A 24,795-nucleotide genomic window follows, 5' to 3' on the forward strand; every position below is an offset into this window, starting at 1 on the left:
TTCATTTCTCCTACAGCTGCAAACACATGCTAGCTTCTTACTGTATATATTAAAGGTATTACTGGAATGGATTTGATTAAGAGGAAGTTATTAAAAAGCACAGTGAAAGAATTTAACTCACTAAAATTTTTCAAACAACCATCCTCTAGGTAACCTTGAAAAACCAAAGGAATTTTAAAGTTTTAAGAATATTATCTAAGAGTGTTTTTTTTTCCTCTAAGGAAGGGAAGGGCAGATGCTAAATTTTAAGAATTTGTTAAATTTGGTCACAGGTTCAATGCAAAATGCATCACAGAAAGATAGCCTAAGCTAGTGAACTAATGAGAAGAATCTCTCTGTTTTGAAATCATTCCGATTATTGCCCATAATTGGAATGGAATCTGTCATTTTATTTTAACAATTACTCTCAGAGTCAGGGGAATAAATCGCCAGTATATAGTTAACTACTAGATGCCAAATGATACAAGCAGATTAGATTTTATTAATCACTTTTCTCTCTCTTATTTCTTTTAAATTGACTGATTTATTGCAAAGGCTATTGAAAATGTTTGTGTATCCCCATATCTTTCTCTGTTCTCAGCTGTACATGAAGAGAACTTTTTACAGTTGCCAAAACTCTGAATCTGCCATAAAAACAATGAAACATGAACAGCATAATTGTTAAATGTGTTTCTTAAACATTATAGAGATGAGGCACTTGTAAAGAAAGTAAGAGATGATTGATAGAAATCTAAAACCCTTAAAATTTTTGCAGGATCTGTATTTACAGGAAATCTGAAAGAAAGGCCTCTTCAGTAACTGATCTCATTAAAAAATGTTATCAAATCTCTGCTACGTGTTTATAATCTGTTGTACTCTCATCTATTTAAATTTGATTTAAGTATCTTACTGTAGTCTCTGTGTAGATTAACAACTCAATTGTATTAGCAGAATTCATTCTGTTTGAGAATTTTTGTTTTGTTCTCAGAATCAAAATCAATGGTACAGCCAATCCTACTGGCAATAGTAATCCCAAATTCTCTTCACTGTTTCATTCCAACCTATATTTGCTGTTAAAATTGGGCTTTTTTCACAACTAGAGATGTTATTTTTAATAGTCTGGTGACAACTGTTGTAAGATTGTCACTGCATTTGTAACTTGCAAGCATACATGTAAAATAGTATATTTTACATGCAAAAATGTATATTTTCCATCACATTCATATTCATATTAATAAAATCTCATTCTATTATTTTCAGTGGAGGAAATTATTACCTCTCAGTCTTATATCTACTCATCTGTTGCATGGATTAACTGTAGGTACTAGATCCCAATTACAAATCCGAGGTTACCACTGGTTCTGCTACAAAATACAATCTCATTCCTTGTAGCCTTGATTCAGGAAAAGCTACTAGATTTGCTTTTCACACAGAACAAGATGGTGCTCTTCTGTTCTGTGTTTATCACACTTAAAAATTTTAGGCATAGGCATCCATTTCAGGAACTAAAATAAAGAAAGTTCTTCCCTGAGGCTTTGCTTGATCTTGGTTATCTTGCTAAATCTTGCTCATTTATAGATTTATTCTTTTAGGCAGTAGGCATATTATTAACCTACTTCTTAACATGACTGTTAGGAAAAATCAGCTTTTATGCTATAGTGATATTTGATATCCAGTAATTAGAAAATAACTAAGTAGCTTATTTTTAGAGAAGAACAAAGATTCATTTTTCATGTTCTGTCATGTCCAATTCTTCCCTCCCTCCCTCCTCCACCTGATTTATGTTCTAGGTTTACTGCTTTTAGGTTTTAAAATGTGGAAAGAGAAAACTTTTGATTTGGTAAGTTTTGTTGCTTATTACAGGAAAGATCTTGTATCCAGCAAATCCAGAGACAGAAGTTTCATTTTTCTTCTGTTAATAAAACTGCAACAACTACTTAGCCTGCTCCCTGACTAAAATCTACCCTACAATAATGTGTGGTACTGGAAGTATGACCATAAGGACACCTTCACACTATTTTTAGTGTTAAGCACATTATTATATAGCAAAGTTCAATTTTTATTAAAATTATTATTAACCAATTAATTAATTGTTATAATTATTCATTTATATTATTTGTTTAAAAAACATGTCATCAACGTTTTGCAAATCTCCTTATTTGCACTTTGGACATTATTGATGGTAACTGAATGGGACAGCCTTTCTGAGATTTTTAGTGAAATGCTTAATTTGAAGCACTGTTCCCACTAGCAGAATGATTGAATTTCTGGGGCTTTTGAGGACATATTCAATTTACGAAGAATTTTGTTCCTACACTTTAGGTGTTGTTTAATGAATAGATCATAGATATAGCTGTCTTCCTGATTCTAGCACTATTAAGATAAATCCGGAGTTTTTCCAGCAATAAATGTTTCATCTGTATTTTTACTTGAATTTTTAATTATTTAGATCTGAGATTTTCAACCTGTTCTTGTCTTCTCTTTTCTAAATACTTCATGGTTTTATTTTTGTTTGTTTGAAGTCCTGACTGCACTCTTTGCCAAGATGTTTCTGTCGTTCACGTTGACTTAGTTTTACTTCAAGCATATTCCTTTGAGCACACGGCATATACCATGAAGCATCTCTTGTTCTCTTATAGGCACCAGAATCCCTACAGAGAAGACCAGAAATCTTGTACCACAATTAATATCAACACCTTACCTAAACTCCTAATTAGTACACAGCTGCTTCAAATGCCTTGGACAGTTTATTGCTTTAAAGAGCTCTTCAAGGATACCACTCAGAAAGCTCTAGTGATTACTCTTTCTCATAAAGAGCTTAAAGTAATGTAATCATATACAGATAATAGCATGATGGTTACTACTTCTCTGAATCTATCTCAGTTTTGGTGAAAAGCACTCTATTTTGTTCCCAGTCCTTGTGAAGATACCAAGAGCATAGTTTGCTTCATTTTGGTGCCAAGGAGGTTGTCAATTTTGTTAAGTCTAAATGTTATTTGGTGAATCAGATTCTCTTTCTAGCAATGGCCTTGCCAATTTCTAGGTGACCAGTTATCAACTGAACATAAGGTGTCTATGATACTTTCAAAGAATCATAGAATCATAGAATTAGCTAGGTTGGAAAAGACCTACAAGATCACCTAGTCCAACCATCCACCTACCACCAACAACCCCACTAAACCATGTCTCCCAACACTATATCTAAACGTTTCTTGAACATCTCCAGGGACGGTGACTCAACCACCTCCCTGGGCAGCCTGTTCCAGCGTCTGACCACTCTTTCAGAAAAGTAGTATTTCCTAATGTCCAGCCTAAATCTCCCCTGGCGCAACTTGAAGTCATTCCCCCTCGTCCTGTCACTAGTTACAAGAGAGAAGAGGCTGACCCCCAGCTCACTACAGCCTCCCTTCAGGTAGTTATAGAGAGTTATATAGAGAAATGACATAATTTGCTATTTACTTCTCGGGTCAACGGTGTTTTCTGGTTTCTAACAGCAGAATCCATGAATCTAGGTGAACAGAACCAACTACTCAAGTAATATTTCCACCTCCATCCACCACATACATATCTGAGCAAAACACCAGGCTCTTCACAGTGCAGTACTACAGCAGTTCTGAGAATTCTGCAAGGAAGCACTCAGGCAAAGAAAACAGCACTGGGGTGCTAGGCGGGTTATTTTGCAGAACACCTGAGGGTTTTGGCTCTGTCTTCACGGCTGCCCAGAGCAGTGTCCTAGCCACAGTATGCTAGATACAGGCTTGCTTTTAATTCCCAAAGCCATAGGTCCTGCAGATTAGCTATAGCCAGATATATTCCTCTTTTCATGTAATGCTGTGTAGAAGTGCATGCGTAGGTTAGCGTGGGCACTGCAAACCTCTTTCACATCATGGAAAAATGCATTCAGATTAACATACTTTGGTATCCACTTCATAACACTGTATTACAAATGAGTCATAATACAGATTTCCTTGTTCATAGGAATCTGTAGTAGAACAAGTATTCCTCACTTCTTAGCTTAGACACTAGTAGGCCTCTTATTTCACTGAAAGATAAACAAGTAAGTGTAACTGGTTTATCCTTCAACATATGTCTGGAGGAATTCTCTGGAGGTCTATTTCAAATTTGTCAGCCTTGCAGACAAACCCAGCAATGGGAAACCACAGATGAATTAAAAAATTATTCAGAAAAGGAAAGATGGGGGTGACTGAAAGAAAATTAAGATAGCTGCATGTTAGCATGTCTAATTATCATAAAAGTAGCCCCTTTCATGATGCCCTCTAGCTTTTACATTTCCTTCTGTTCACCAGTTCTTTGGAACACAATACATAAAAACGTATTGTATGTTCTTACACTAAGTAATACTTCAAAATGCTGTTTATTATTTGTGAATGTTTTTTTTTCTCTTTTTTTAGCTAGTAACATTATTTATCTAAGAGAAAAGCATGATTACCATGGCTTTATTGGAGTGGCCTCCTCCTTGGAACTCAATGGTTCCAAAAGCGTCCGTTGGGCTGAGTTGAGTGTGCTTGCTGATGGACCACTTCTCTGACTGGATGTCATTGCGAGTAAGCCTGCTTTCATTTTTCTCATTTTGGATAACGGAGATACTCGGAGTCAGTCCAACATGTTGACCTATTAGACGCCCACAGCAACACCTATGATATTAAACAAACAGAAATCTAGTATCACACGCATGTATAAACTGAACAGGGAAACAAGACATAATAAGCAGCCAATAAATCTTCCCGTTCAAAAACCTTTCAACTCTGCTGACCCCATTTCTGTTATCCCAAATCAACATAGTACAGATACTAACTTTTCTTTCTATAATCTTATTTTCTTTGGATTATCATATATTTCAATAACATTTTCTATGTCCTCTGATGACATTAGGTAAATGATCGTCTTTTGCATGCACTAGCAGGTATTTCAAACTGGTAGTTCACCACCATTTGATATATATATATTTTTGACAATATTTTGTTCCAAATATTTGAAAATCCATAAGTTTCACTATGAAGATGAAATTCCTAGAGGGAATGGCCTCAAGTTGCGCCAGGGGAGATTCAAGTTGGATGTTAGGAAATACTTCTTCTCTGGGAGAGTGGTCAGGCTCTGGAATGGGCTGCTCAGGGAGATGGTGGCGTCACCGTCCCTGGTGGTGTTCAAGAAAGGTTTGGATGTTGTACCAAGGGACATGGTTTAGTGGGAAATATTGGTGATATCCACTGATGTTTGGACTGGATGATCTTAGAGGTCACTTCCAACCTCAGCAATTCTGTGATTCTAAATTAAACACAGACACTGATGACCATTCATGTCTCTTTTTGATAAAGTATGTTTTGAAATGTAAAGAAAAAGTGCTCATAAGAATCCATCTCTCCATCTCTAATTCAAACAATTATGATTAAATATGGCATTACAAACTGTTGTTATCCACATACATACACATGCATATGGGTAAGACACTTGTAATTGACTTCATTTTCATACAAGTAGGATGCAATTACCTATGGGGGTCTTTGGTGCTGGGTATGATATGAACGCATTCTCTCTTGTAAAAAGCTCTTTCTATCCATGATTTCTGTGCCTAAAAAGAGAGAGAGAAAATGCATTAGGTTCTGTTTGCTAAACACAGCTGACAGTACCACTGAAGAGAAATTTTAAAACATAAAAGAAAACTTGCTGACTTTGCAGTTATGCAGTGCACATGCTGCACAGAGTAAACATTTTCTATTAAAATTGTGGTTTCCTTCTCTATAGCACTTAAGAGAAGGTCTTTTTTTTTTTTTTTTTCATATTCACTAGCTGGTTGACGTTTTTCCTGTCAGCTACATTCTCATAACTGCAAACACTGGAGAAGAATTACATTAAGCTGTAAATTATTATTATCTTTCTACACAGTAGAGGCAATCACACCTGTTTATAAAAAATACTTTTAAATATAGTGACACATTCAAATAAAAAAAGAATCTCAGAAAACAAAAAAAATCTCAAAATAAAATTGATAGCACCATATGTTTTAGTATCGGCACTATTGCAGCTGTGGAACATAGAGCTGGAAAATATAGTTTAACATGTGGACATTCCAACAGAACAAAAAACAACAACAAAAGAGATTTGTTTGTAAAACACAATACAAAAAGCTTTGAGAAAGTAAGAGAATACAGTAAGAGTTAGATGACCAGTTTGCTTAAGTTAAGAAACTAAGTTCAATGCAGCTGTGTCAGTTAATACCACGTCATGATCTTGCCCCAAATACTCTCAGGAAATTAAGTAATTTCTCTCAGAACAGTCTCCATTATTAAATTATTTCATTTAATAAGCAGATGAATTGCGATTTTCCTTTAAAATTATAAAAAAAATAGATTTTATAAAATATATTTAAATAATAAAATCACCTATTTAATTGCATAGCATAAACAGAACTAGAGGAACTATGAAAATGCCACTTAAGAATTAAGTAATGTGAAATGAGAACATTTAAATGAAATCTGAGCACCTTGTTTTTGTGAAAAAATGAAATATGAAATTCTCTTTATAAAATTCCACACATAGTATGTTACGTCATCTTTTTGTTAGATAGATCTGTAGCCTACTATCATTTTTAAAGTCAGAAGCATGTGTTTCTGGGATTTTTGGAAATCACTGTGAACTGTGGAAATTTCTTGAAGTCATTTAACACCAGTAATATAAAGTACAATACTAATAATTTATAACTACATTCCTTACACCTCACTCATGGTGAATTAAAAACTGATAACTCACGTTATATAACAATATTTTATCTTCTCTCAACTCTCATTTTTATTTGAAAAATCTGCTAGACTTCATGTTTTCCAAGAATGGAAGATGAAGAAAATGAAAGAAGCCTATTAAGAATATTAAATAGAACCATATTTGACTGTTCTTCCTTACTGTAGCAAACAGAAAGTTAACCTGTTAGAGAATGTGGGACAAGATTTGTATCATGTTTAAGCAAAGGACAATTAAATAAAAATTCTGAAAAATCTAAAAAGTTGTAGTATGCACAAGGAAGATTACCCTGAATTTCAAAATTATTGTAACTCCTAAATACTTGCAAGCCTATTACTATTACCATAACAATTTCTATTATTATAGTAATAATAATCACAACATTGTATATTATATTGAACAATTTTTGAATTTGATAGTCTTTTCAAGCAAGGAAAAGCTTCTTAAAAACTGATTTTCTAGATTTGTCAAGACATTCAGCATGGACTTCAAGAACTTTATTCGACCCTCTTACTGCTGAACATTTGAAGCCATGTGGGAAAACTAGGGGTTTTCTCATTATATTGTATTGTACTGTGTGTTATATAGAAAAAAGGAAGTTGGAATTATTATTCTAGCATTGCAATGCTAACAAATGAAATTACATTCTTTCCAGTATCTGCCACCTATTGTTTAAATTTCCCCCTACTTTCAGTTTCTAAAGTACAAAAGTGTTCCACATTGCCTTAGGAGGGGCAATGCTAAGAAACTGCGTCTCCTTTGTTGCATATATATAGCAACTTCTTGATGAAAATATGACACTTATAGACTAAAGCCAATTTATCTTCTTGCATGTTTGTTTTAGCAATAACTATATGCTTATGACATCCTTCATCTTTAGAAAGAATGAACAGCTTTTATGCTTTTTTTCCTGACATCCAAAAGTAGCACTCCCATACCATGATTCTCATTCATGTTGCAAAGACTCCCTAAAAATGCCTTTCATTAAATGTATTAATTTCATACCTTTCTCTGCAGTTTACCTTGGTGAATTTACTTGCTAGACAGACCTAACGAATCATTTTTAAAGATGAATACTCAATTTACTTAAACATCAAAATTATTTGCAGAAAGGTAACATAAAAATGTTAAATTTAAATTTGTTATTGTACTCTTTCATACTCTATGTAGAAAAGAAACCCATCTCTGCCTAACATAATTGGAATCTTCATCACACTTCTTCAAATGTAGAACTGAAAAATAATAGCCTGATTTAAAAAAATCCCTTTTTCATGTCAAGGGAAAAAGACTTCTAGTGTTTTAGATTTCAAAGAAAATACCATCCTACCTGATAAGAGTTATAGCATCACAACACATGATTTTCTCATTTCAAAGTTCTTTCAAACTAAAATGAAAGCGCCTAGTTTTACTGCTCCATGTCAGTTATCGTTCTGTCATGGAAAACATTTGTAATGAAATACAAGGCTCAGCGGTATAATAAATTTTGTCACTTACAGTAGGGACTTCATAGAGGAATTAGAATAATTTGAGGAAATTAACAAGTCAATAGCCAAACAGTCTGCATTAAGCTCTTGTTTATCATTTGAATTAATAAAGCAGTAAAAACTTTAGAAAAGTAGAGTATTTGCAATAATAGTAGAATAAAAAGCTTATCTTCTGTATTTGTTGTTTCACAAGCACGCCTTCAAGGTTAATTCATAAAACAATTTAAAGTACATAGTGAATTCCTGAAGTACGTGCCATATTTATATTCAGATTTAGTTCACTTATAGCTTGGAACTCTCAGTTAAATACCTCTGTCAGCTACCTAAAATCCCACGAAGATCATTTTTGCCCCCTCTTTTTTACCTGGTCATCACGCCTGGTGTCTAAGTCTATCCCAGAGCAAACTCTGCTGTTGACATTTTGCTGCTGCTGGTCATTGCTAGCAAGACTTTTGCGTTTGCTCCCTGAGCAAGGCGTTCAGCCTGTCTGCAGGGACAGAAGCAGAACGGAGCCCTTGTGCCCATGAGCTGCTTGCAATGTGCTGCTGTGGGATTAGCCTTGTTAAGGGTCTGCTGGACATGCACTCACAGCCCCAAAACACCCCTTCATTTGAACATCTGATCTGACGCCAAAAGAAAAACAAATCCCCTGAGAGCTCAGATTTGACTGGCACAAGCTGTGACAGGCTTTTTTCCCCTTGTCGTTCCCCCTCAGAAAGCAAGCTTATAAAAGTGTGATAAGGTGCTCCAAGTCCTTAAAGTTCAACCCAGGAAAATAAATCCTTCAAAAGAAACAGTGTACTAAGCTAGAGGGAACCTGAGCACACAAGAGAGATTGTTAATCTCCAAAGAATGAAAGCAGTGTGTTTACAGGGTAACTCAGAAATCCATACGCAGCTGAAATATATTATGATTAATCAACAATGGCATTTTTCCAGGGAAGCTGAGGGTTGTCGCTGTTTCTCACCACATTTGCTGTACTGTAATGAACGTAACTTTTCAGAAAGTTATAAACATAAATCTTTGTCTTTCAGATATCAGCAACTGCATTGCTTTCAGCTTAATTAAAAATCAGTAATATAAAATATAACTTGAACATTTGAAAATTCAGGGGTTAATTCTTTACTGTATCCATGTGCTATCAACTCCATATAGATACATGTCCTCTGCTCCTTTTCAGTGAGATTTCCATCTGACACATATAAAACACACTGTCCACCTATTACACAGATAAATACAAGCATTAAAATATCCTGCATGAGCTCTTACGGACCCAGAATGGGTCAAGCTGAGTAGATGTATGGTGGTGTAAGTTTAGAATTTGATGCAAATTGAAAAGTGGTGTTTTGTAGCTGATAATTTGCTCTATCAAATTGTTATTGTGCTCTTTGTATCTGCTGTGGATTCCATGGAAACAAGGAGAAGGCATTACTTTTGCAACAACCTATATATATATGTAGACACGCACTGCTCCAACAATACTACGATCCACGAGACTTGTCTACTGCACATCACAGAGCAACAGCGAATGAAATGCTTCCAAGAACATCCTGGCCGATCTTTTGAGCACAGAATCAGATCAAAGATGGTTTGTGTAGAATGACAAAGGCAGAGGAAGTTGCAGTGTCAGGAACACAGCTCACACAGTGAGGTAGAGAATGTAACTGGGGAGTCAGCAAAAAAAAATTGCCAGCATTTTAACACAAAGGAGTTGGGTTTGGCTGGGAGGGTAGAGAAAACAAGAGGGGAGGAAAGAAAGGACTTCAGATAATTTGGATAACTGAGCAAAAATTCAAATTCAACTTTGAAGTGAAATGCTTGGGGTAGACACATCTTCTTTTCACTTTAGAAATTAACACAAGGAATTCATTTGCGTATATCACTAAGTGGCACCATTCAGGATGCTGTCTGTATATGCCATTGATGTTGCAGGAAAGTACGACTGTCTTTGTCATGGTCCCTTTAAAGACGCTTATTATAACTCTCTTTGGTGATGAAAATACTAATTCCATAGAAACACCTCTATTTTGATGAGTAGTAAAGCAATAAACAGTAAGCAAAGACAGTTTATTTAAAGCAAAGATAGTATATTTTCCTGTATGGTGTGACCTATAAGATGGACAGAGCTCTCAGAGAAGTGGATGCTTCACATTTAACCCTATAAACTTACACATTATTAACATATTCAACCCAGATCACTGTAAACTAAACAAACTCTGAAGTAGTAGTTAGCAATGAGTTCAGTACTGACTCCTTATGCAGGAAAACAAATATTAGAAATGAATAAAGGAAATAATTTCTTCAGGAAAATAAACTCTAGTATATTTAACATATATTGTAGCTGGAATGCTTAACTGCTGACCTCCGAATTAAAGCTACTTTAAAAAAGAGTACTCTCTGCTCTGCCCTGGAGAGGCCACATCTGGAATACCATATCCAGTTCTGGGCTCCTCAGTTCAAAAAACAGAACTATTGGAGAGAGTACAACAGAGGGTGAAAAAGATGATCGAGGGCCTGGAGCATCTCCTGAACAAGGAAAGGTTGAGAGATCTGGGACTGTTCAGCCTGGAGAAGAGAAGGCTGAGAAGGGATCTCATCCCTGTTTATAAACATCTAAAGGGCAGGAATCAAGCCCATGGGGGCAGACTCTTTTCGGTGGCATGAAGCATTAGGACAAGGAGCAGTGGGCAGAAACACACAGGAAGTTCCATACAAACATGAAGAAGAACATATGTTTAGTGTGAGGCTGACAGAGCACTGCAACAGGCTGCCCAAAGAGGTTGCAGAGTCTCCTTCTGTGGAGATATACTCAAAACCCCCCTGGACACTTTCCTGTGCAGCCTACTGTAGGGAATCTGCCTTAGCAGGATGGTTGGACTTGATGACCCCTAGAGGTCCGTTCCGAACCCTACAATTCTGTAATTCTGTGATTCTGTAATTTTAGATTTCCTTGATTTTTTTAGTAGGGCAGAAGTGGAGTGAGTTCTAACCCTCTGCTTCCCAACTTTCTTAATCTCCAATTAACCAGGTTATAAAACAGGTTTGGAGCAAGAGAAGTGTTACAAGCTTTTCTCTACCTTTCAGTGGGGCAGAACAGCTGGACAGGTAGTGGAGTATTACGGAAATAAATTACAGACAGTATTTGCAGGAGCATCTGGTGACTGAAGTTCTATTGCAAGCCAATGCGATTAGCGTGCATTAATTAAAAAGGCACTTGTGGAAATCTCACTGACTCTGAGTAAGGACCCTTTATCAATAAACTTTTATAGCTAGGTTAGTGGAAAGGATGGCAATGCTCCAATACAGACTTGTTACTAATGGTGCTAAAGCCAAACGTCTACCCCTCATTTCAATTATAAGCAATATAATCATTTCTATGTCTAGCTTGAAGTATTGTGATTTGACCTCACTGCACAATAAGCTATATGGATCATTAGATTGCCCAAAATGTTTCAGTTTCTAGGAGATGTATATTACTAGTGGCATCTTCGAGGCTGTCCATCAGGTCTTAGACAAACAGAGCTGCATCTATATGCAGTTTGTTCTTCTGATTCCACGAACATCATCAGAGTTGTTCCAAGAACAATGCTGAACTGTCTTGAAAATCAAGCAGTATTCAGTACAGAGTGGGAGGACATAGAATGCAGTCATTTATTACTACAGACTGATGTTACAGAACTGAATTTTTTCATTATTTATTAGATGCAATTTTTATACTGTGCTTAGAAGAAACAATTATCAGGAACTTTTCATTCAATAGATCATAATTTTAAGCATTCTATCTGCCATTCTTAGTAGAAATTAATGGAAAAGTGTATGTCTTTGGTAGCAAATATGTATTCATGCTTTGTGTCTTTTAAAAATATTATATACACCAAGCATACATGATCAAGCATCATTACCATGCTATTGGATAAATAAGTGGAAAGATTAAAAAATTTTCAAAAATAAGCAAGAACTGGTGAGACATCCAAGCTCTCACAGACTTCTTCAAGACCAGGGAAGTCCGTGGAAGTTGAAGGGGGAAATTCTAGAGAAAAACTGATTAAAATGAAGGATTTAATATAATGAATACATTTAAAATGTTCTCTCTTGCTTTCTTATGGGTACTGGCATCTGGGCAAAAGAATTAAGCCTACTGACTTAATTTATGATGTTTCATTGGAGAAATGTTTAATATTTTACCAAATTTGCCATGAGGATAAAATTATGTGAATAAATAAATAAATCTTTTTAAGCAATAACAGTCCAACTGGATCAGATAATGGGTTTCCCTGCCCCACTGCTGAGTCACCTGTAAGTGCTATAAACAAGTACTTGGCAAATGTACATAACACTTTTCCTACTAATCTCTAAGCCAGCAACTATTTTTTTCCATACAAACTTCCTGCATTGTTGTGGTTTCTATGTGTTCTAGTTGCTGTGTGGGCACACACATCTACTGATTTAAAGCAAACTTTCAGCACTCGTATTGCTCTTCTCTCTGTTGTAGGTGGAACTGTTTCCTTCTTTTTGAAAGGAAATGCTCATCCATCCTCTTCATGCCCTCCTCTTCAAGATAACTCTTCTTTTTTTTCTTTTCTGCAGATGAAGCATTTGGGAAATATTTCCCCTCATGAGGAAATGTCTCAAGACATTTGTTACCTTTTACTATCCTTGCCATCATTCTCCAAACCTTTTTCAAAATCCTTCTGAGAAGAACAACTATAATTATTATACTATATTATACTATAAAATTATATGGTAAACAATAGATTGATAATGTGCCATGTGGACATTCATTGTTCTGGTATCTACCCCTTTAGAAATAATTTGTATTAAAAATCTATATGGTTTTCTCGACCACCTCTGTGAGTAATGAGTTAATGCTTCCGCAAAAGTATCTAGCGTAACAATATTTCACTGCAGTGTGGCAAAGAATTCATAATAGTAAAAAACAGCTATAAAAATTGTTTAAATCAAACAAAAAAATTGTTAAATCAAGTTGTTTAAATCAAACTCCAACCGAAAAGACATATATATGCAACTCTAATTTCTGTGAAACACACACTAGCATATCATAATGAAAAATGGCATCACAGAAGTCTGAAGATGCACATAACTGGAAAATGAAATACATAGAAAATATTTTTATGCCAATTCACCACATGCCAGACTATCTTTTAAACCAGTAATTTTTTTATTGTCTTCTAGAAAAGTGTAACATTGTTACTAACTTATCAAATTAAGGAAAGAGAATAACCTTTACATCAGGACAGATATCACGGCTCTGTAGTGAAAACACAGGAGTTTAAAGTGCACATGTAGGAGTTTTGTGCTGAATCTAATTTTGATCTGAACTAATCGTTCTTGATTTCTGAACTGCTCATTGTAGATTACAAATACATGACAGCTATAATATTGTCTGTTCTTTCAGATATAGAGAGTGAGGCAGTTTTGGTAGCCACTGTGGGTGCTGACACGAAGAAGCAATTAAATTGTACATAATTGTATGAAAAGGCCTGAAGGAATGGGGATTCCATGTGTTCCCCAAGCCCAGGCATTCAAAAGGACTAAATCTGTGCTACTGTTCGCATTTCATATCATCTTTCAGCCCTGCAACAATTCACAAGTCCCTCCTGAGCTCCTGCATAATGCATCCCTACAGGAATTCTTTGCTAGAATGCCTTGGTGTAGGTTCTGGTTTCAACCCCCTCTGGCTTTCCTCCAAACACAATTTTGGAGAAATGGAACAGGAGAAAAGTCAATTATGTAAAACAAGAGATGAGACAACATTGCTGATTAGCTGTTCTGGCTCTATCCTGCTCTGCTGAGCCAAAGCCCCAATTTTCTCAGATGATATTGAGAGGAAGATTCCATTAGCAGAAAAGTGAAAAATTCAGTCTGTTTCCTGAAAGAGGTAGGTAAAACACTCAAAAAGCAAAACACCCTTCTGGGCAGAACAACATCCTTTTCTCTATGGTCTTCTGTGCTTCCTTACTGCCCTCCCTTCTCTTCTCCTAGAGAATCCTCACATCTAGATATCCCCTCCCAGTCATTTTATTTACAACCACCTTCACTCACCAAATCAAGAATAAGAGTGATGCTTGCTGCCTCCTCTACATCACCTTATTGATTAACTCTCCTTGGCACAGCATGAGTGGATAGAGGGCAGCCCTGTGGAGGAGGACATGGGGCTACTTCTTAATGAAAAGCTTGGTATGAGCTAGGAATGTGTGCTTGCAGCCCAAAAAGCCAGCTGTACTTTGGGCTGCATCAAAAGAAGCATAGCTAGCAGGTTGAGGGAGATGACTGTTCCTTCCTACTCTGCTCTCCTGAGACCCTGCCTGGGGTCTGGGACTCACAGCATAAAAAATATAGAGACCTGTTAGAGTGGGTCCAGAAGAAGACCACAAAGATAATCAGAGGGCTGGAGCACCTCTGTTATGAAAAGAGTCTGAAAGAGCCGGAGTTGTTCAGCCTAGGCAGAGAACAGAAGAATCTGAGGAGACCTTACGGTGGCTTTCCATTATTTAAATGGGGTCTGCAGAAAAGGTGGAGAGGGATTCTTTACAAGGGAGACTGAACAAATGGTAATGACTCTAAAATAAAGATGGTAGGTTTAAGTTAGATAAAGAGAAGGAATTACTTATGATGAGGGTGGTGAGGCACTGACACAGCCTTCTCAGAGAAGCTGTGGCTGCTCTATCCCTGGAGGCATTCAAGGCCAGGTTGGCTGGGACCCTGGGCAGCCTGAGCAGCCCATGGTATGGGGGTTGGAACTGAATCACCTTAAAGGTCCCTCCCAACCCAAGCCATTCCATGATTCTGTAAGAGACAAAGACGTAGGCTGCTGGAAGTAGGAAGAGACATGCCAGCACCTTGCCCAAACACAGTCATGAAATGGACACAGGCAAAAAGTACAAGGAGAAGCACCTCTCACCATGGCAACATACTCTGGTGTAGCAGTGATTTTTCTTAAGCTGAGTAATGGGTGGCAGTTCTTAATTTTGGAATTATGAGAAACTTCAAGTTGATTTTGAATGATATGAGCCCTTACTATTCAGACACAATAATGTCACTTGTCTTGTACAGAATAAACTAATATCACTTTGCTTTCACTGGCTGATAATCATACTGCTTAAGCTGCAATTACTGGAATGAAACATGTAATGATTTCTGATTATATCACATCACCAAGCAAATATGTTAAAATGGAATTTGTATTATTAACTTAAAAAAAAGAACCAGTTTCAAATCACATAGGAAGATTCAACAACACAGTCTAAATCCTATTACCTCTTTGAACTAATAATTTTAAGTGGACTTTAACTGCAACTGAAAGACATCTGGAAGCACGCACTCTTTCTGTCAAGACTTTGTAACTGTAGCTCTTCTCAGGCATAGAGAAAATGGCAAAGATGCATATTCAGTGTAAGTAGAACAGTCTGATATACCAACATCTGATCTAAACTAGGGATAAAATACTATGGAACTATTTCAGGTTGATAATTACGAGATTTTTTTTAAGTTCTCCAGTGGAAATCTAATGAAATGATCTTCATTTTAAAGAGAAAACAAAGCCATTCCTGTAGGTTTGCTCTGAGCCATGCTAGACTAACGTGACATTTTGTGAGCTATTCAAGGTTGTTACACATAGACTGGGACTGTCTGCCCAACTTGCTCATTTTTGTGCAATTTTCACACAGTTATGTGTGACAATTCATTGCAGATATAGTAGGATAGATTTTCACAAGGAAAGAAACTAGAACAGATACATTTCAGAAAATGCAAGTACAAATAGCTGAATATTAAAAATATTATGTAATATTAGAATCTGGTGAGATATAAAATTACGTTAGAATTCCAAAGCATGAAATGAAAGAAACTTGCTCATACTAGATGTCTTCCCTGAAAAGCCACATCCTTGATCTTTTTTCCCCCCCAATAATGCAATATATGCACTCATTTTCCAAATGTCTTTGTTAATAGCTATGAATAAAGCTATTTGTGAAGATTTTCTTAATTCACTATAATAAAGAGTAAGCTGATACTGAAGGAAATGATGCTACTAGGAGAGAGTGGGACAGAACAATGTGGGAGAGATAATTATAGATGACTGGTTCACAAACAGGGTATAGTAACTCTTCAAAGACTGCATTTATATCAGTCAATCACTGTGAAGGAAAAATGGCCAAACATTTTATGAATCACAGAAATTATTAATGCATCTTCTTTTAATGACAGCAGTCTTATAGTTTCCTCACCATTTATTTCTAGCACTAGTTAAAAAAAGAAAAAGAATCTCCATGTGTATGATTTGGACATGGGAAAGAGACCAGAAACACACTGTCTGAATCACCTTAAAACTGCAAAATGCTCATGTGCAGCAGACAGCCCCACACAGCAGAAATGCATACAGTGCTCAGCATAGACATTTGGTGAAACCTTTACTGCAGTCAGCAATGACCAACAAACTGTGGTTTACTCCAATTCACTGAAGTCAGGCACTAACTTAATTCAGGTCATGTCTGAAGAAGAAAATGGCAGAGCTTACAGAGTTTATCTTCACAGCACTAGTCCTCCACTGTGGTGTGGATGCAATGCATTACAAACAGTAGTTGTTCAGTTTTCAGATTTTCCTTGATATCAGCTAAAATCTTGTGGAAACAGAGAACAGCTGATATTTGTGCCCTGCATACATGAAAACTGATGATAAGTGCTGATATTGGAAATCACTTCGAACATCAAACACAGCAACCCTAAGTTTGGGCACTGAAACATGATTCCCAGTTTGCCAGATGGAGAATTTTCTCCCCCGATTTTGCTAAAACCTCAGCCAGGATTTCTAAGCTATTCTTGAAACTATCGTTCCAGATTCAAGGTGCTGGAAGATAGGAGGGTCTGCTCCTTGACCTTTCCTTTGAAGTTGACAACTTTATTACACAAAATACGGGGATTAAATGGAACAGATGCTGATTTCCTGTTTTATAACCTGCATTTCTTACTTACAAGGGATGCTCCAAAAGTAATGACTCCTGTTTTATTATGTCAGCCCACGACATGAGAGGTGGATGTCAGTGGTATGGCAGTAGAGGTTGAACCTTCCCACCACTATTCTGTTACATGTTGTTGCTGTGTGACAGATGGCAGCAGAGGGGCAGACTGACAAAATGGTGTCTGACATGGAAGTGTGTATGAAGCAAAGGTGTAGAACTGAATTCCCCCATATGGAAAAGACTTCACCCACTGATGTACATTGATGCTTGCTGAACATTTATGAAGCCCAGACAGTGGATGTGAGCACAGTGAGGCAGTAGGTGGTGTGTTTCAGCAGTGGCAACAGTGATAGTGGGTCACCTCTTCTGGTTCAGATTTTTGTGAGTGTAGCATGCAGGCTCTTGTTCATTACTGACAAAAAAGCATAGCTAATGGTGATGCTTATGTTGAGAAATAATGTTCTGTATTTGAGAATGTGCTCTATCAAATAGTGTTATTGTGCTCTCTGTATCTATTGTAGTTTCCATGGAAATAAGGAGGATACATTACTTTCAGAGCAACCTATGTATTATGCAGGTAGTTCAAGCACCAAACTTCACTGGTTTCTGCCCTTGGCAATACCAAGTGAGAGATACTTTAGGCAGCTGCCAAGCCCAGTGTCATTTACAGTGTAAAAGCTAAATAGTGGTATTGACAACAAAAATGAAAGATTTTTACATGACTACTTGCTTATTTATGTTCTTGTAAAGAGATAGTGAATATATTCTGAATGAAGTTAAAATAGCATTTGTGATTCAAATGAGAGTTTAAACAGCAGGTCCAAACTTTTGTTCACCACAGGTATAATTTTGTACCATATGATCATAGAGTCATTTGAGTTGGAATGGAACTTTAAATGTCATTTAGTCCAAACCCTTCATGAACAAGGACATTTACAGCTAGATCTCTTGTAGTCTTTTATTTCAGTGATATGTGGAAGTGAAATCAAATATATTGCTTTAGCTAAAAGTTTAGCAAATGGTGCCAGTCATGTACTGCTTGAAACCAAGCTGGGTAAAAGGTTAGAGAGCCTTGATTCTGATGTCAGATAAAGCTAACAAAAACATGTCTCAGCAGATTAGGTCAAAAGGGATGTTTAGACTCTGGCTCACATTTTTCTTTCACCAAACACACAAGTGGATGTAGGAAATGAAGACAAGTTTTCAAGCTTTTGAGCTCACCTCTATGTCACAGCTATTACTTGGAGGCTTTGAGTACTAAGCGAGTATGGGAAATTATTCAGACACATAATGTATCAGAGAAGGTAATTACTTGCTTTTTGTTTTTGCTGTTTGTACCTGCCCACATCTGGTCAGAACAAAAGGAGAAGATGCACTTCCAGGGAGAAGCTGGAAGTGCTGCTTGCCTGGCCATTGCAGTGATTCCCATAGTCATGTGACAACTTTCCCTCCAGATCCTGTTTTAGAAGGCTTGCACCCTTCCACACCATTGCACAGACCTACTCCTTTCCTCCTCATGCAGATCCTTCTTCTCTGCCTCACCTGAGGTCATGTAGTAGAAAATATCTAAGAAAGTCCTGTGCTGCCTGATGGATCTTCATCCACATTACCTTCAGAGACTTTTGTGTGAGCGGTAACAACAAGAAAGAAAACTTTTTGATTTTTGATGAAATATCCTGTGGACAGTTTCTTTAGCCAACACTGAGCAAATCCAAAGTGGCTATTACAAGCCTGTTTCTGAGAAAGGAAACTTGTTCCCTGAAGTAACATTACGCTCCTTTTAGAAACGTTTCTGTGAAGTTTGACATTACAGCATTTCATTTCCTAAAGATTTAGGCATTACAGTATTTTAGCATTATTAGAGTCTAGGAGTATGTGGTTTAGGAGTATAGTTAGTATTTTTGTTTCTATCATTAACCCAGAGATTGTTGAAATTTGATGTTACTAAAAGATCATGTCCAAGTTTCAAGTGTCAGCCTAATGTATTTCAGTCCAGAAATAAACATGTAAGAAAAATAGAAAATATAACCTGATAATGAAATTCCAGAATTCCTCAGGAATGTTACAAAATATTATAGATAATTCTTCCCCATACAAACATTTACATCATATTTGCATAGCTAATAATGAAACAGGTGAAAATATCTTGAAAATACAAGCACTTATGCAGCCACTTGAGTGAATGATCAATGTGAAACACTGTCAGATGAACTCTGATATAGATTTTGAGCACAGCTGTACTTTTCTGCACTTCCTCTGTGTTTTGAACACATAATGTTGTCATGGGCAAAGCACATGTAATTGTGTAATGATGCATGCAACATATTTAAAATATCATAGTTCGGCATTTCTGATATAGTTAGATGGTCCCTCATAGAGTTACACAATTTTTATTTCTGTTTTTAGGTATACTTCTACTCCATTTTTTATGGCATTATGTAATTAAATATTTTTTAAAAAATTGTTCGGATCAGGTGTTTTGGAAACTACAGTGCCGCATCAATGCAGAAATCAGTCATGCAAATAGTAGTGCGGTATTTATGAACTTCTGATATTATTTAGCTGATATAAATTCCATGCCATGCACACATCTATAAGGGTCAAGAGGCAAGTCACTATTATGCCATGGAATTTTCATTATTTTTCTAATAATTTTGACTCAGTCAGAATCATAACTACACTGGAGAACTCAAAGACTCGTGTTATGCTAAAATGTTTTTCATCCAGGTTGTAAGCTTCAGTTCCGTTATTGCTCACAGCTTATTTCTTACTCCTGGCAATGAAACTTTGCTTTTTCTTTCTTTATGCTGTCTGTACTGACTTGGCTTCAATTAAAAAGTTAAAACGACTGTGAGTGGTACTACTGGCTCTTCCCTATTTCAGTTGAAAGGAATCAGACATTCTGATCCAAGAACCCTGCAATGTTCCAGAAAAGGGAACATTTCATGGAGAAATTAAAAGTGCCTATCTCTACCACTTAATTTTTGAATGCTATTGTAGATAAGCACATGATGCAGGATTCTTTTTTATCATATAGCTCCATGAATACAACAAATATTTGTCTTTGTCCTTGCAGCCTGTGAAATTTCAGATTGTAATTTGCTATGCACTTTTTTAATTGGCAAAGAAAATAAAATACAATCATGTACCCTCAGATATAAATGCATTAATTATCCCAAATATTCTGTAACTCAAAAAGCGCAAATTATTTTTTTCTTATTAAAATTATATAAAATATAAAATTATTTTTTTCTTCCCAAGAGGCATGTAATAAAGGGCTTAGCACAAGATTCCATTTCACCTTTTTTCTCCCTGATCTTTAGTCCTGATTATGTGGTTATACTAAAGTAAACACATGATATTGTTTAATAACAAAAAAACAAATTATGAGATATATGTTATGTTTCATGACTTGCAGGGTCAAAGCAGAAGGCAAAGAATAGCTTTGAGATAGAATTTCTTATTAAATCACAGAGTACTAAAGAAAATCACAGATAACATAATTTAAGTAGGTGCTTTCAGTATTTCTTGTTTGATCTGAATGGAGGGTCTAGCTTTAAAAGGATTGTTGAAAAAGTCAGCTGTTATCTTAGACTCAGGAATTTTGAAACTTGGTTCAATCTGAATTCCTCAAGCAAAAGACATAATATAAAATCATAAGCAGGATTTTATTTTTAATTTCTTGTGTATTAAATAGCTTTAAAGATTATCTATATCAGAATTTAATCACACTAATCACGATCTGTATCAACACATAATTATGACCTACAATATATGTAACAGAAAATACTTCACTGGCTTTTTCATCCTATTTTAATTTATGGATTTAGCTTTGCTTGATGATTGAAAGGTTTACTGAAAGGCATTCTTTCAACCTATTCTGACTTTAAGAAAACTATTAAGCCAGTTCTACAATTTGATTTCTAATCCTTGAATTAATATTAGGTTTACTATTTTATAGTGAACAAGGGTGGGCCTCATTAAATCCAAAATCCTTGCAACTCCTTCTATCTGGGCAACCCACTGTGCCATGACTGGAAAGTCTGACAGTCTGGAGCCTAAAACTGAGAAAAACAAGCATCAGTCTTTCATATGGCTACCGTATTTGAGGGCTTCCTTACTGACAATCATCCTTGTGAAGGTGTAAGTATAAAACACAAATGGGACTTGGTGGGGTCTGCATTACCTCAATCTAGGAGTAAAATGCAAACAAGAATACATCAGGTGAATATTTGGAAAGAAATTCTTATCCCTGGATGAAGGGTTTGAATCTTCATCACACAATAACCATACTCTCAAGGACTGTGAAATGTACAGTTGTGATAAAGGCAGTTGATGATATCCACCTGCAAAGGTCTGAGAGTTATTTTAGTAAGTTTATAACTATTGCACCATTACAAGAAGTGGCCTGGCATGCTGATCTGCAGATATTTGAACATGAAGGCAGGAAGAAGAAAGTTCTCTCTTCTTTTTGGTAGATCTTATCCTGTTTTTATTTTTTTATTATTTTATTTTTAGTGGAATCTTGTAAAATATTTTTACATGATTGGGCATTTTGTAGAATAACTTTCTACGAAGTGTTGAAATATTTCCTAATGGCTAGTCAATCCTTCCTCCTTCTTTCTCTTGTAGGCTAGATGGCTTCCTTAAGGAATACCTGATCTCAGCTGCAATTGATAGGCTCAAGAAAATGAGCTGCTATGCAGTTGGCCATATTTGGTAGTCACAGCTGAAAATGTATATGAAAGAAAGCACAGTTGAGATGTAGGACACAGCTTAGACCATGTAGTGTAACACATTAACATCACTGGTACTGGAGTTATAATTTCAATACTATCATCCCACAAATACTAAGGTAGAGCTCAGTGTTAATGAGGGGTCAAAGAGAACTAGCAAAACTGGCAGTCTGGTTATCCCCAGATATCAAAGTTGGAATTTGAGTCCGTAGATACAAAGAGGTTGATATGGTCATTCAAAATGGACAGCAAATTGGTTGATATGAACATTCGTAATAGACAAGGTTAACGTTTTTTATTTTTAACTTCTGCGTGCTATAAGACCTACACAAAAATTTCCAATGACAGCACTCAGAATCTGTCCATGTATGAAGACTTATTTCTTGAGATGAAACTACTTAAGAAAGCAAGTTGGCATGGGACTTTCATTCAATTTATACAACTGGAACATTTTCTGTTAAATGACATTACAGTGCTAATATTAATTACCTTGAATTTTACAGTGTTCTCCAATGCTACTTCCACTCAAACGCACATATGTACAAATTAGGATAAAAAATATTACTGCTCTCCAGCACTGTAAGTTATGTGCAACTTGCAGTGCTACTGAGGATTCTGGAAGGAATTAAAAAATGCAAACTGAGGCTATTAGAGATCCCTAGTTTAAAGAATACTCATAGTAAAGAGCCAGAATACAGACCATGTGCTTTTTCCTACTTTTCACAAAACTGTATGATGGAGGTTATTTACAGGAAGGGCAAGTTGTTAAAATTTCTTTCTTGTTTTGACTTGACTTTTTAATAGGGATTGTAAGGTCATCTTTTAGAATACGCAGTTCTGAGTATGCTGGATATTAAAATCTAGTGATGGAAAAAAACCACCACTTTCACTACAAAAATTCTTGGTCTACTTCTTTCTTTCTTTCTTTCTTTCTTTCTTTCTTTCTTTCTTTCTTTCTTTCTTTCTTTCTTTCTTTCTTTCTTTCTTTCTTTCTTTGTTAAGGTGTAAATCTCCTGGAATTTGATTACACAGCATATTGCAGCTATCTGCTGCAGCAGGAGGCCCTGCTAGCAGGACTGGCTGATTACTACTTATGCATTGGTTCAATGTGAGCCGTTGAGGGATTTCATTTAACGGAGATTAGTACCTTTATTAAACTGTGGTTAATTGAAGCCTCTGAGCACTGTTAAATATTGTTCAGTGAAGTGGATTAATTGTTTTAATTTGTTGCTCTCTCACAAAAAAAAAAAAAAAAACCACAAAAAAAACCACACCAAACACTGAATTAAATAACTAACTTTTCCCATTGGGCTAGTAAGGGTGACATTATGACAGAGCTTGCAATTTATGTATCTTCTGATATACAGTCTCCCAATTTACAGAGACACCTACAGTTCAGCTAACTTAGAAACTGATTCAACCCCCAAGAGCTCACTTGGGAAACTAGAAAACATTATAAAAATGTAGGGAATAATCTTGTACTTACTGCACTCAGTAAAGCACTAATTTATTAAAATATTATTTTAAAAGGTCTTAGATTCTAAAAGAAGATGTCAGTCCCATTATTTTTTCACTGTTAACTTCTTAGGAAAGAATAATATAAGATTCAAGTGAAAATAATATGGCATGTAGATTTTAATACAGTTTGTTCCAGTCTGTGACTGATTTACACTGAAATTTCTTTATTTAAAGGAACAGTATCTCATTCTTAGGAAGACCTGCATAAGGAGGTAAATAATTCATCAGAAGCAACTGTATCTAAATCATCTGGAAAAATATCTCTGCTGTTATGAAAGAGATGGGGCAACAAAATGACCCTTGTTTTTGCCCAGCAGGCTTTCCTGCTAAACTAAGAGGGAAAGTGAGGAAGAGCAAGGCACAAAGTCATACAGGGATGCCTATGGTTGCTCTTTTAATTCAGAACTCTAGGTAGGTTTGCAAACGGGTAAGAGTGGAATAAGGATGCTGCAGTGACTGCACACAACAGGTATGGTCTATACAACTGTGTTTGCACAAGTTCTGCATTTGGGTTGGTGAATAAGTACAATTTATTTATTGCTGTTACTAATTGTTAAACTTTGCTATGTTTCCTATATCAAAAATTATTCAAAATAACTTGCTTTATTATAGCAAGGTACATTTACTAGCACAGAAGTTTATTACGTATGCTGAAAAGAGCCTATTCTACATTCTGTAAATAAGACATCACACCACCTATAATAAAAATAATTGAAAATTTGCATTAGGAATTCCCGATATTTTATGTTTAGCTAGGCAGTACAGTGGGAAATAAACATTTTAGAAGAAATGAATTAATTGAATTTTAAAGATAAAGATTTTAATTTCATCTTTTGAAACAGAATGAGGACTGTATTCGGCCAGATCTTTAGATGGGCAAAGCTACTTAAATTAACAGTATAAAAATGTGATTACCACCTTCTTCTGTACTGGAGTGCTAGCAGGTCACCTAGCTTCTTGCTTGTCATTCCTAAGTACACAGATAGGTAGGTTTCTAGATAATTCACTGTTATTACTCCATTTCCATTACAGCTTCCTTATTACTGTCTCAGATATCAACAGTAAAGTAATGTTTCAGTATTGTGGGAAAGTATAAAGAAACAAAGAGGAAAAGAAGATATTTTACAAAGAGATGTATGTCCAACAGACTTGTTCTGCAATGTAGTATTTGCAATTGGAGAAATTTGTTCCCAGTTTATCTTTCTGATGATGTCTTGGAGCTGTAATCACAAAGCACACTTTGTTATATTAACATTTTAGCTAACAGAGCTGAAGACACCAAAATAATAGAAGAGTACAGTACTGGCGTTTTTGGAGATCACTATCACTATCACTACCTGTGAC

General features: G+C 35.9%; 1 protein-coding gene across 2 annotated transcripts in view; it reads right to left on the reverse strand.

The window, feature by feature from the left end:
* The window catches only part of TRPM3 (transient receptor potential cation channel subfamily M member 3), a 400,218-nt gene that overhangs the window by 136,793 nt on the left and 238,630 nt on the right, over positions 1 to 24,795 (reverse strand). For both annotated transcript variants that reach the window (XM_021381082.1, XM_021381081.1), the window contains exons 2-3: positions 5,490 to 5,569; positions 4,430 to 4,634 (exon numbers count right to left, since the gene is read on the reverse strand). In XM_021381082.1, the coding sequence (XP_021236757.1) occupies positions 4,430 to 4,634; positions 5,490 to 5,569 (285 nt within the window). The remainder of the gene's footprint in view (positions 1 to 4,429; positions 4,635 to 5,489; positions 5,570 to 24,795) is intronic.

The sequence above is a fragment of the Numida meleagris genome, chromosome Z, assembly GCF_002078875.1.
Source record: "Numida meleagris isolate 19003 breed g44 Domestic line chromosome Z, NumMel1.0, whole genome shotgun sequence".
NCBI lineage: Eukaryota > Metazoa > Chordata > Aves > Galliformes > Numididae > Numida > Numida meleagris.